At 40.2% G+C, this 13,595-nt stretch overlaps 1 protein-coding gene across 6 annotated transcripts in view; it reads left to right on the forward strand.

Annotated features, from left to right (window-relative positions):
* LOC126284650 (uncharacterized) overlaps positions 1–13,595 on the forward strand; it is a 73,246-nt gene that overhangs the window by 12,505 nt on the left and 47,146 nt on the right. For all 6 annotated transcript variants that reach the window (XM_049983738.1, XM_049983739.1, XM_049983741.1 and 3 more), the window contains exon 2: positions 2,970–4,312. In XM_049983738.1, the coding sequence (XP_049839695.1) occupies positions 3,056–4,312 (1,257 nt within the window). In that variant the 5' untranslated portion in view covers positions 2,970–3,055. The remainder of the gene's footprint in view (positions 1–2,969; positions 4,313–13,595) is intronic.

Raw genomic sequence — 13,595 nt, forward strand, 5'->3', positions numbered from 1 at the left:
TTCTAAACTACCTGCCCGATTAAGGGATCTGACATTCCACGCTCCGATCCGTAGAACGCCAGTTTTCTTCCTCCTGATAACGACATCCTCCTGAGTAGTCCCCGCCCGGAGATCCGAATGGGGGACTATTTTACCTCCGGAATATTTTACCCAAGAGGATGCCATCATCATTTAATCATACAGTAAAGCTGCATGTCCTCGGGAAAAATTACGGCTGTAGTTTCCCCTTGCTTTCAGCCGTTCGCAGTACCAGCACAGCAAGGCCGTTTTGGTTAATGTTGCAAGGCCAGATCAGTCAATCATCCAGACTGTTGCCCCTGCAACTACTGAAAAGGCTGCTGCCCCTCTTCAGGAACCACACGTTTGTCTGGCCTCTCAACAGATACCCCTCCGTTGTGGTTGCACCTACGGTACGGCCATCTGTATCGCTGAGGCACGCAAGCCTCCCCACCAACGGCAAGGTCCATGGTTCATGGGGGGAGGACCACTTATTATAGTACCTTGAAAATCATCCATTTAACAAAGGACTGACCACAGGCTGCACTTAGTCGTGGTGTACAGCAGATATTGTCAATCCATTTACAAGCCAAGATGGGTGCAGCCAATGGGAGGATAGTACGAGGGTCATTCTGAAAGTAATGCCTTGTATTTTTATTCATGGAAACTACAGGAGATACATAAATCACAACTGCAGAACTAAATAGAGCAATATTTCAGCTACAGACTGTCATTTTCCCATATAGTCACCACCATTCGGTATGCGCTTTTGCCAACGATAAACCAGAGCCTGCATGCCGCACTTGAAAAAATTGGAACCAGCTGAGGCTATGAGGCTAACCACTTCCTTACAGCTTTGACAGCAGCATTCAAATCTTGAAAATGTTCACCCCATAGTCCATCTTTCAGAGGCCCGAAGAGATGGAAGTCTGAAGACGCTAAATCTGGGTTGGGTTGTTTGGGGGAAGAGACTAAACAGCGAAGTCATCGGATTAAGGAAGGAAGGAGAAGGAAGTCTGCCGTGCTCTTTCGAAGGAACCATCCTGGCATTTGCCTGGATCAATTTAGGGACATCACGGAAAACCTAAATTAGGTAGGCCGGACGCGAGATTGAACCATCGTCCTCCCGAATGCGAGTCCAGTGTGCTAACCATCCTAAATCAGGACTGTATGGTGGATGTAGTAAGGCAGTTCAGCTGAATTTTGCAGGAGTTACGTGGTCACAAAACTGGTATGGGGCATGACATTACCACGTTGCAGGTGAAAGTTGGTCTTCTCTAGCCTTATCCTGAAAATTTGGGCTTTCATCTTAGTCAGTGTCACCTTTTAATGTGCTGAACTGACAGGCTCCAGGACATTCAAAAGAAACACACTCTGACTATCCCTGAAGACTGTGCAAATCAACTTGTCTACAGATGGCTGCATTTTGAATTTCTTCTTTGACAATGAATTCTCATGGTGGTATTCTGTGGATTGTCTTTTGGATCCTGGCTCATAGTGGTGGCACCATGTCTCATCTCTGGTGAAGATGTTATTCAAAAAATTGTTACCTTCACCTTCATATTGGTCAAGCAGGTCCCTACAAATTTGCATTCGATGAGCTTTTTATTATTCTGTAAGCATCCGCGAGACCCATCGCGCACAGACTTTGTGGCAACCGTCAGGTTCCAACATTATTTCCGAGGCATTACAGCTGACATTCAGCTTTTCACACAATTCTCCGGTCATTATCCACCGATTGGCATGGATGTGTTGATGGAGGTGCTCTTCATTGCGAGGAATGACAGCTGCCCAGGGTCGACTGGGCCATGGCTTGTCGTGCACACCCTTTTCACCACCTTGGAAATGCTGTACCCATCACCTCACATTGCTTCTATCTATTGTGTTGTCTCCATACACCTTTAGCAAATGTCAATGGATTGCAATTGGTGCAATTTCTTCAGCAGTGAGGAATCACATGTCACTATTTTATAGGCGTGTCCAATCACACTTCATTTTGGAACACTGCTCTGCTGGTGCCAACTACTGCAGAACAGAGGAACCACTTGGAAATGAAAGAGGGAGGTTCGAGCATTAACACTGCAGCAGTGACATGTGGCGCAGGCATCTAAAGTCACCACAAAAAAATAGGAGGCACTCAAGATTTTAAGTCAGTTAGAAAAAAAGTTTGATACATATGTATCATACAAGACTTGACCGACTGCACATACTGGTCTGCCAGTATATTAGCTCAACATGGTTGGGTGGAACACTAGTTGAGAGGAAAACAGTGAACTAATTCCATATTTTTTTATAATTTCATCAGTACTAAGAACGATCATTCACGTTTCATGTGATAGTGCATGTAACTTTGTTCGCCATGAAGTTTGTGTCACTGTTGCTTAACAGAGCACGGTCACTCAAAACGTTCTCTCTCTAAAGTAAATGCAGTGTTCCAGTGACATGCCCCCTTGAGTTGCTTGTACTGACTTGTACTAAATATATTGCCACAAAGTACATGATTTTGCACCTCCATCGATATTAGTATAACATAGTATATGTAATGTGCTTTATATTAAATGATTTTTCTGTACTCTTTGCTGTAACATTTCCATACCCTATGAGAACTCATAATGGGAATGTTTCATTGTATGCTATGTAACTCGCGTGTTGATATTTGACTCAGTGGTACCACTGTAGGTAATGACTTTCATTACAGAAAACAACTGACATCTTGAAAAATGGGGTAGACAAGACGAATTTTTGTTCTTCGGCACTCAAACAGTAAAAGCTAACCTTACAGGAAAACTTCTTGTGATACACCAGCTGTATCTTTTTCTACTTTCAGTAAAAACATGAAAATTCGTATTGTGAATCAGCCATTTTCATAAAGTTAAAGATATAAATAAATATGCAATTACATTAAGATTTCTTTTGTAGATAATTTCTTGAGCATTGGTAATTTTTTAAAATGATTTTTTTTTTTGTTGCAGGTACAAATTTGTGTGGTTTTATTAACCTGAAACCTTAAGTGAAATCAAAGATAAGAAACGGACACAATTCAAAATAAACTAAGAATATGGCTGAAAATGAAAGCCATTCCAAGATCAAGAAGAGGAAAGCCTTCCTTTCTGATAGTGAGGATGATGAAGTGTTAAAGAAACATAAGGCTGCTGATTCAGATGAACCTACAGATAGAGAAGTGGATTTACATGGGAAAATTCCAGAGAAATATGCAATGGATTCCCAGCAGCCAATAGAAGGCAAGAAGAATGGCAAATATGAAAAGTTTGTAGAAAATGGTTTGACTGATTCAGACAGTGCCGGTACTGACGTCGAACCGACTACTGATGACGAATGTCCTCAGCCTAACCGTAGACCGAAAAAGAAAAGGAAAATAAGCATTAAAAATGAGAGGAGGTCAAGGAATAACTTACAAGTAGGAAGTAGCTCAGAATCAGATGATGAGGGCCCTCTTTCTCCAAAGTCACCATCATCGAAGAAGTCCTTCAGGAGACGTAGGACAATTTCTGGAGGAAAAGCTCCCAGCAAAAAGAGTTCTGATTCTGAAAGTTACAAAACAGATTCTGAATCTGATGAAGACTCTCAAAACCTAGAACCAAGTAAAGGCAGTACTACTACTACTGAGATGAGACCTAGAGGCAAAGAACATGGAACTACATCACAAGCACGAAAAGAGAGGAAGCATGCCAAGGACAAGGTAGAGGAGGGCAGTAGTGACTCAGAGGACGACGTACCTCTCCAAAAACCGAAACACCATTCCTCATCGGAAGGATCAGAACGGGCAACCAAATATAATGAGGAGCATGTGTCTCCGAAAAAAGACAAGTGTGAAGCGACCACTGAATCAAAGAAGGTTATTGACATAGATACACTAAGCTCTTCCAGTCAGTGTTCAAATCCTAAAGGACCCCACAAGAGAGAGAAAACAGAGAGAAATATGAAACAAGAGAGCAGCAGTGATGGAGGCAAGGTAAAAACAGATCCTGAAACATCAGATGACTCTGAAGATGAGACTCCCAGGAATACAGATGCAGCAAAACATGGAAGTACGTCAGGGGACTCTGACAGTGAACCTTTAATCAAAGGGAAGCCCAATAGGGAGGAGATAAAGAAGGAGAAGATAAAGAAGGAGGAAAGTTCAAATGACTCAGGATCTGATTCAAGTCATGTAGAGAAAACAGCAAAGGGTGCAGAGGCTAAAAGAAGATCTGAGAGCCCTTTAAACAATGCCAAGAATAAGAAACTTCATAATGACTCGGATAGCAGTTCAAGCAAAGAAAGTACAAAGAAAGAGAAACGACGGAAAAATAAGGTAATGTAGATTTCATTAGTACGAATAGATTCCTGTATTGAAGTGCTTCGCGGGAGAAAGTGTTACCCTCTAGAGCATATTTTGAATTGCTGCATGTACTTGTTAGGTTAAATTCAAAAGAAAGAACACAAACAATAAAAATAACAAATTATATACCAGACAGCTCTTTCTAGCAGTGCATATGCGAAAACTAGTTATCAGCATGTGGTGCATTTGAAAACACAGCAGGCAGAGAGATCAAACTAATCCATGCTACATTAAGGGTTATCTCTTTCTTATGTTAACCTCTTCAATTATTACTTATTTGAAACTGCTCTATTGAATGGGCATGTAAAATTCCACTTTAAAAATAATTTTGTTCGTAACAGTAAACAAACCAATTCTTTCCAGTGATACTAGGTTTTATTATGAAAGACATGATGAGAAATATTTGTTTAGTGGTGACTCCAGCCACACATTGCAAAAACAAAACTGCAAATATCTGCCGAAACACCAGAGACAATGCACCTGATGACCATGTGGGGTGGATGAGATATATACAACTGTTGTTCAATAAGTAATACCCCACTTTTTTTTTTTTCTCAGAGCATAATTATTGTTAAGAGTCAGAATTTGGTGACAATATGTGAGGGTTGGAAATTTAATAGTGGCAACTATTTATTTACAGCTCGTACAAAATAGATACGTGTTTCAAAGTTTTACTGGCCTTCAAAGTAGTTACCAGCATTGTATATAACTCATTGCCAGCAATGTAGAAGTCATAGGATATTCTTAGCAGTGCCAGTTGTGTTGACAGTTCGAGTGGCGCGATCTATTGCCCGATTAATTTGTAGCAGTTCTGGAGCGAATTCCGTGAAGTGCTTCCTTCAGTTTAGGAATCGAGTTATGAGGGCTTAAGCCAGGGGAGTGCAGTAGGTGGTTTAGCAGATAGCAACTCCATCAGTCAAACAAACAGCAACAGTTTGCACTTTACGTGCTTGAGCATCGTCGTGCAAAATGATGGTCAGGTCCTGCAGAAAGTCTCATCACTTTTGTCTCTATGCTGTTAATTTTTGGAACGCAACCTACGATCAGCTTAGAGACAGAAGTGATTACACTTTCTGCAGGACCTGGCCATCATTTTACAGGACAGTGCTCTAGCTCGTACAGTGCAAGCTGTTGCTGATTTGTTTGACTGATGGCACTGCTAAGCACCATACCACCTACTGGACTCTTTTTAAACTGAAGGAAACACTTCACGGCATTCGCTTCAAAACTGCTACAAATTTGTTGGGTAATGGACCGCACCACTCGAACTGTCAACACAACTGGCACTGCTAAGAGTGTCCTATGACTTCCACATTGCTGGCATTGGGTTATACGCAATGCTGGTGACTACTTTGAAAGTCAGTAAAGCTTTGAAACACACATCTATTTTGTAAGAGCTGTAAATAAATAGTTACCACTGTTAAAGTTCCAACTCTCGTGCATCAACATGTGTTGTCCACGTCGTATTTTTCCACGTAGTCTCCATCACGTTGTATGGCCGTATGCCAACGTTTTGGAAGAGCATGTATTTCCTGCTGGTAAAAGCTCTTGTCCTGTAGGCATAGCCGTGTTTTCACTGCATGACTGCAATTCTAATGCTGACTGACAACTTTAGAGCCAGCTGTCGAGTTGTGATGCACTGTTTGGCACGAACAATGGCATCCTCATGATTCAGCATGTCTGGAGCAGTGGCTGTGACAGGACATCCCAAGCGTGGCTGGTGATCGTGGAGTTCTGTTTCTGCATTTCCTGAAGCTGTAACTTTCTTACCCATCACCAAACTTTATTCCTATGAACTGTAGCATTGTCATACACTGCACACAAACATTTATGGATGTTCATCATTGTTTCTTTTTCTGCACACAAGAATTCAATAACAGCACTCTGCTTGTAACGTGACTCATATGTAGACACCATTTTGATGATGTTCTATGGCTCTGCCATCTGCCAGAATGGTTCGAAATTTCAGTGGCACACACAATAAACATCAAATGTAAAGCACCAACAAGGACGTTTGTCTATGTATATTAACGGCTTTTTTTTTATGTTGGGCATTACTTATTGAACAACCCTTGTAAATATGTCCACTTTTTCTTAGCGAGCAAATTCACTACATATTTTAAATATAAAACTAAACATCTTCCAATGAACTTTACTAGGTGAAGAATATCGTTTGGAATTATGAATCAAGAATGGAAAGAAAATCTCATTTGGCCCAGAACCATTATTGGGAGGATTGTGGGATTACTATAAGCTGATCAATTAAATAGTGACATTTGTCATTTCCTCAAAATGCCAGTTTTGATATTTTCAAATAAAGATTGAGAAACAGCAAATAAATCCAAGAAAATATTTATGAGACATGTATGTTTTATTCATCATATTGGATTTTGTGGCCCTAGATTTTTCGTGAATAAAAATATTTTTCTTTACCACCTGAGGATGAATTTTACTCTTATTCATGTTAATCATGTATATTTTTACACAGTCATCCAACATGAGAAAGTACATGCTCTTTGAAAAATTAGCTACTTTTTCTTAAATTTCCCTTACTTCAAAGTTTTTCAGCCCAAAATTGTGCTGTGTCCAATGTTTCCTTGCTACCCTATCATAATTCATTGAGGTTACATTTTCTGCGGCAGTTAGGATCTATCAGGAGATGTTCCATATCCTGATATTCACCACAATCACATCTGGTGTCATTTTCATGTATAAGGCCTTATTCGTGATCAGGTTTGTCTCCATCGGTGCTACTCACCCTTTTGATGCAGTACAGGCTCCTCTAAATCTTCCACATCAAGTTCTCACCACTGGGTATCTCCTGTAGTGGAGGGTAGTCGTTTGAAGGCTCAGTTAATTATTTGTTCAGGGACCTCTTGTGATATTTAGGTCTTCCAGGTCCACAGGAAGTGCCACATAAGGTATGGTATTCAACAAAGCTATGCTTAAACTTCTCAGAGTGTTCTTGTCCAGCTCTTTGGAAGTTGAGGTCTGTAAGTCAAACTGCTTTGTATAGTTTATCAAATGGTGTGGGTTTCATGCAATTGGTTATTAGTTGGTGTATTTCATGTAAGTTGTCTTTTTTTGGCATAGACCACGCTGAGTAAGCATATTATGCCACGGAAAAACTCCTTTGCTCAAACTCCCTTTTGGTTTTCACCATTTTTTTCTGTATGTTATTTCGTACTGCAACTTTATGATGGCCTTCTCACAGTGCTGTACACACGTCAACTACTGGTCAAATATGACACCAAATGATGTTGATTTATCAGTGTGTTTCAGGGTGATGTCATTACAAGTTACAGTCAGCTATCAGTTTGCTTGTTTGTCCTGAAGATAGAAGGGGCTGACGTATGTCTTTGAGCAATTTGATTTAAGGGAATTTTCTTGGTAGTATTTTGACATGGTACACAGAGTGTGTTCTGGGTTCAGTTCAGTCTCATCAAAGCAGAGCTGTGACTGCCTGATCATCTGTGTACAGGAAGTAGTTCATGTAATTTGGTATAGGTCAGTCATTGATATACAGTTCGAATAGGAAGGGCTGGGACACTCACGACTCTGGAAGAGCTCATATTTCTGGCATTGTCATAGGCTCCTTCTGCCCTCTGGCATGGAACATTTAGTTTTACCACAGTGTTTCATTGATATTTACTAGCTGGTAATCTTTAAGTCTGTCATACAGTTTTGTCATGAGTGACGTACAGTTCGCTGTATTGTATGCAGGTTATAGATCAGCCAAGGCTAGTCTTTTTATTTGTTTATTTTCACATCCTTCCTTCCTGTTTCGGTATGGTACTAGATTTGGCTGCTGCAATATTTTCCAGGTCCGAAGCCGGTGTATTGGGTGATGAGCCTCGGATTCATGATGCCTGCTGTGTGGTTCAGTGTCAGTCATTCACACAGTTTATACCGGTGACATAAAAGCAATACCAGGTGACAGTTCTTTGGGAAATGGTGTTTCCCAGTTATTTTTGTGTGTCTTGAGGGAGTGGTTGCTAAGGTCTGATTCAATTGTTTGGCTACAGGGACAAAGTGTTTGATCTGTTGCACACACGTCATCAACCACCAGCTACATTTTACTTTTTCTTTGAGTGTATTCCTAGGCTTTGTTCTTTTCAGGCAAATTTCACAATGAAGTTATCTGATTCTTCATATGGACATCTATTGACTTTGGACCTCTGACATCTTTTTTATCTAAACTGAAATACAAATGATTTGGAAACCATTCTTCATCCATTAACTCAAAATATAAGTGGTGTATTTTATAATATGCAGTGAAAACAAATTAGAGAAAGGGCAAACAGGTACGTTACCTGAAATGAGTCTCTCAGTGGGAAGCAGTGTGAGTGTTTGCTGACTAGTCTTACAAGACAGACATTTTAAAGACCCTGTTAAATTGTTGCAGACCATTCCCAAAACTGGATGTACATAGCAGATTGATTAGTGCCCTGAAGAATATTGTGGAAGTAACTGCTCAGGAAGATTGACTGGACAGCTGGCTGCATTTTAACATTATGACAGCATTCAACCATTGATGGACTGCATTGCCGTTGTGAGATGTCCATTCCAAAGTCTTCCTGCCACCTACTCCTCATGTAGTAAGGCATGCTGTTGTGCATTCATTGACACAGAGGCAGCTGAAGAGAATGTTATGTCTTTCTGATAACAAGGGCAACATTGTGAATCATCACTCATTCCACACCAGTCCGAGAGATCTTTTAGTGGAATTCTGGCAGAGATGGACGGTGCCCAACACAAAATTGATGTCTACCTGGCAGGCCACAGAGACATTGCCCAGACAATATTGAAACAGCGATCATCATTACTTGCCGGCTTCTATCCTTATGCCACCACAAGACATTATTGAGGTGGATACTTGGGACTGTAGCTTCGATAATGAGAGACTACACAACTGCCTCTTCTGCACATTGGAATTGGATTCATCAGTGTCTGCGGCTCATGGCACAAAACCTATCCATGGAAAAAGAGCCTGCACCTTTTTGTGACACCATCACTGCCGTTGCAGTAACCACTGTAGAAGCAGTTTCCCACTTGCTTGCTTTGTGTTCATGAGTGAACTCTGTGATATGCACCTGACTCGCAAAAACACAGAACAGCATATAGTTATTGAGAATTTTCTCCAACGATGATCACAATATCCTCTGGAAATTCCTATCAAGTTATGTAATTGTAAAATGAGAATTCTCCATAATATGCCATTTAACGTAGTCTTCAAAGCTGTCACTTACACTGTGCTCACTACATTTTTCATCATACACAGTTTGAGGGTGTTTGGAAAGTTCTCATAACCATACAACTAGCTCATTCTTTCCTCCTACAATTGCATGCATGATACCACAGGTTAAGCAAATTCTGCTACAAATATTCAGAAGAATGACCAGTACAATTTTATGATGATAGAAGATATGTCTGGTTTTATCTGTTGCATTCTTGAAGTTAATTTGTGATTTATTCAACTCTGTCACAGAAACAGCTTAGAGACATGCACACTAAAGAACAACTTTGTCTTGTAAATCAAAATGCAGGTCTCCACAATCATCTGTTTATTCCATGTGGCACATATGCTGACAAAAGTTCATCAAAATATCTTTACAAAATATTGCTCTCAGCAAATTTTATTATTCCCAATTCAGACTTACTTTTTAGGGTTCCATACCTCAAATAATAAAAACAGAACCCTTATAAGATCACTTTGTTGTTCGTCTGTCTGCTGTTGAAAACACTTTTTCTCATCAGTGGATGACGTACCGAGTTGTGATTTATGTCACATACTAAGGCCAGTTGTCACTTGGCACTGTAAACAAATTGAAGCTTGTAAGTCAGTGCAGTCAAAAGAGACATTTATGTCACATATTTTTATACTCGTAAACTCGCTCATCGAAACCTGTAGGCTTTCCTTTGCCTAGAATCATGAAATTTGGCTAAAAGGAAGATTTCGTAGTACAACCAAAAGAAAAATATTCTAAAACTATAAATTTGTAATTATGTCATATGAATGTTTTCCCCTCCTGATAATCCATCTGTTCGTCTGTCTTTTAAGACCCCTTTTTCTCAGAAACATTTAGATGTATCAAGTTGACATTTATGTCGCATGCAAAAGTCTGTAGGCCCTTAGTGGTGCAATAAATGTTGTAAGCTTTCTAAGTCAATGCAACAAACGATGTAGCCATTTCTGTCGCATATTTTGATATTTGCAAAATCACTTATCAAAACCTGCAGGGTACTTCTCTTTCTCTTCTACCTATAATCATGAAATATGGCAAGAAGCAGTATGAGTGAAGGAAAAAATCTAAAAATTGTTATTTTGTAATTGTTCCGCAAAAAATTATTGCTTTCATCATTTTTTATCCAACGTCGAACTTGAAATTGTAACAGTCAGTAGTTCTGCATTCAGGCTACCTGGTTTTAAATGGTACAAGTCAAAAACATCAGATAAGGAATGACTTTATTGCTCATATGACATGTTTCGAAATTTTTGCACCATCAGATATCCAGCAGCGAATGCTGCACATAGATATGGTGTTTCAAGTTGTTTGTGAAACAAACATTCGCAGGCTAGTCTGTTTTTCAAGTTATACTTGAAAATCCATATCTACGTGCACCAGTCGCTCCTGGATATCCGATGATAGTTAAATTCCAAAACGCATCATATGAGCAATAGAGTCATCCCATATCTGATGTTTGCCTTTTTACTACTCCTCCCCAGTTAGCCTGAATGCAGAACCACTGATTAATATAATAATGGTTGCCTGCCTCCTGCGTGACTTTGTGTCACATTTATTATTGAAATTAAAACTTTGTCAAAAATCTCGTAATCCACAGGACTTCTATCTTGCGAGTATCAATGTCAACAATAGGAAAAATGGTGGAGATTCTCGATTCTTAGAACTGTTTGTATACATAATTAAGTTAGTGTGAAACCAAGAGTGTGCAAGCCCTGCTCACACTAGTTTTCCTCCCCCGCCCCCCCCCTCATGAGCTTTATATTATGTATTTTCATTATTAGTATACACTAGAAATGCCCTCCATGAACTTCTCAGAACTGCATTGTACGTACATGGGCAACTGCAGTGTTGGCACCAAAACAAGACAAAAAATGGATGTATGAAAACTTAAACAGTTAAATTGATCTAAAAATGCATCTGCCCTACTGTCCATTAAAATTTCAACTCTAGGAAATATAATAAATGACGAAATTTTACTTATTGTTCATCTGCAGTATGGTATGAAGAATACAGAATTTAGTTTGGTGGTATAAATTTAGTACACACGGCAGCCACATTTGGCAACATTCGGGCTGAACATTGTGTCAAATTGAGTTTTAATTACATATGTCATACCGTGGTGCTTTAACTCTCCACCAAAGTTCATCAATCATACTGGGTGACAAGTGGTGGCTTATCAGTCTTTTGGCAATTTGGGAATAGATGTTCGCAGTAGGTGAGAGGTCTGGAGAATACACTCGCCAGAGCAACTGCCAAACACTCTCTGTATAGAGGTAGGTCAGGACAAGCACGGCCAACATGTAGATTCTTATTACCTCATTCAAAGGTAATGTCATGGAGATGTCAAAAATAGGGCACAACCACTAGCCTTTGCTAGAAATTTAATGGCTGAAATTACTGGCAATGCAGACCACAGGAGATCATATCAGTGTACTTAATGACACCCATCATACCACGTGCTGAGCCTGTATGACAATGATGAATTCAGTCTGGTAATATTTACTCTTCTCACAGCCTTCACGTGCAGATGCCATCATTGTGATACTGAACACAGGGCTGCGACTCGTCTGGAGACAAAACTGTTGCCAGTCCTGTGTCCAGTGCTGTAAGCAGGCTCACCTCTCTAGCCAAGCCCTGGGAAAGTGCTGCAGTATGTCCCGTGCTGATGGCCTATAGTGCTCCAGATGATATTACACTGGTTTGTATGAACAACACAGCGAATGTACTTACTCCCAGAATTTTGGAGAAAATTCTCACTTTTGCAGAAATAAAGTGAGTCAGAGTGTGTACTTCACCTGAGAATGATCTCAGCCTGAGTGAAAGGTTGAGGGAAGTTGCTTGAGACAAACGTCATTCTCTAATTTCGTACGAGTGAAACTAAACTAGAGAAGTTTCTCACAAACAGAGAACATTTTCCTTTTTTTGATGTGAGCTCTGTAGCCTACTTCATGCTAAATAAGTTCTGTCGAGGCCTTGTTTTACTGAGCTCCCCCCCCCCCTCCCCCCCCCCCCCTCCCACACACCCTTACACCACCTCTAAAAGTGGCAGAATTTGTGTCGCTGAGGAGGCAAAGAAAGGTGAATTTAGCCCGAAAAAATAATGAGGAGAGAAGCTGTGCAAGTTTGTAAAGATTTAACAATAACAACATTATTTGGCTGGCGAACTTCCTTCCCAGATACTTTGAAAGAAACCACCTTCCAAAGGAAGTGAAAATGAAAACATTCTTTGTGCTCTTTAGCAGACCCTGGTCTTCAGACTGATCTAGGAGAACACTTAGGTGTACATCAGACAACTCTGTCACTGGCATTTTCAGATGTTCATTATCATTATTGCTCAGAGCATAAATCTTATATTTTGTTGTGTTAGAAAGTAGTGGGCAGATCAGGAAAGTAACAGGTTTATTGCAAACGTAGCGAATAGTTTGCCTGTTTGAGTGAGTGTTCCATGCTACATGTGCCAGACAATGCACACTGAGAACCTTCTGAAGACGGAGGGGAGATAGTGAGAAACAACTCCCTGCTCAGAGAATAATCTTCAAATTTTTTATCCATACGAAATTGAGAACTTTCTCAAAGAATGTTCTTTTGCCCTGAGAATCGTCTGATAAGAATGTTCTCTTTTTTTCCGTACTACCCTATGACCCACTGTCAGTGTGGATAATTGTGCTGCAGACAAGTCCACCGTGATGTGGCTGTATGCCTCTGCAAAATAGAGAAACAGTCTCCCTGTCCTCTTCAGTGTTAATTGGATGAGGGCATTGAGATCCTGCATGTTGTCACATGTAGCCCTCCTGAATACATCAGTTCCATATTCTGTCACTTGTGGGATACCAATGGAAATGAACAGAGATATCACAGAATGATGAACTAAGGTTTCGACAGGCCACTGTCAAAGTCTGACACATGCTGTTGGACCTTTATCCTCCTCATATAGAGCTTAGCCTGATATTCTCACAAGTGACTGACATTCCAATGTGATTTCTGAATGAGAACCAAGCAGTGTGATCTTT

This window comes from Schistocerca gregaria, chromosome 8 (genome assembly GCF_023897955.1).
Source record: "Schistocerca gregaria isolate iqSchGreg1 chromosome 8, iqSchGreg1.2, whole genome shotgun sequence".
Classification (NCBI taxonomy): Eukaryota; Metazoa; Arthropoda; class Insecta; order Orthoptera; family Acrididae; genus Schistocerca; species Schistocerca gregaria.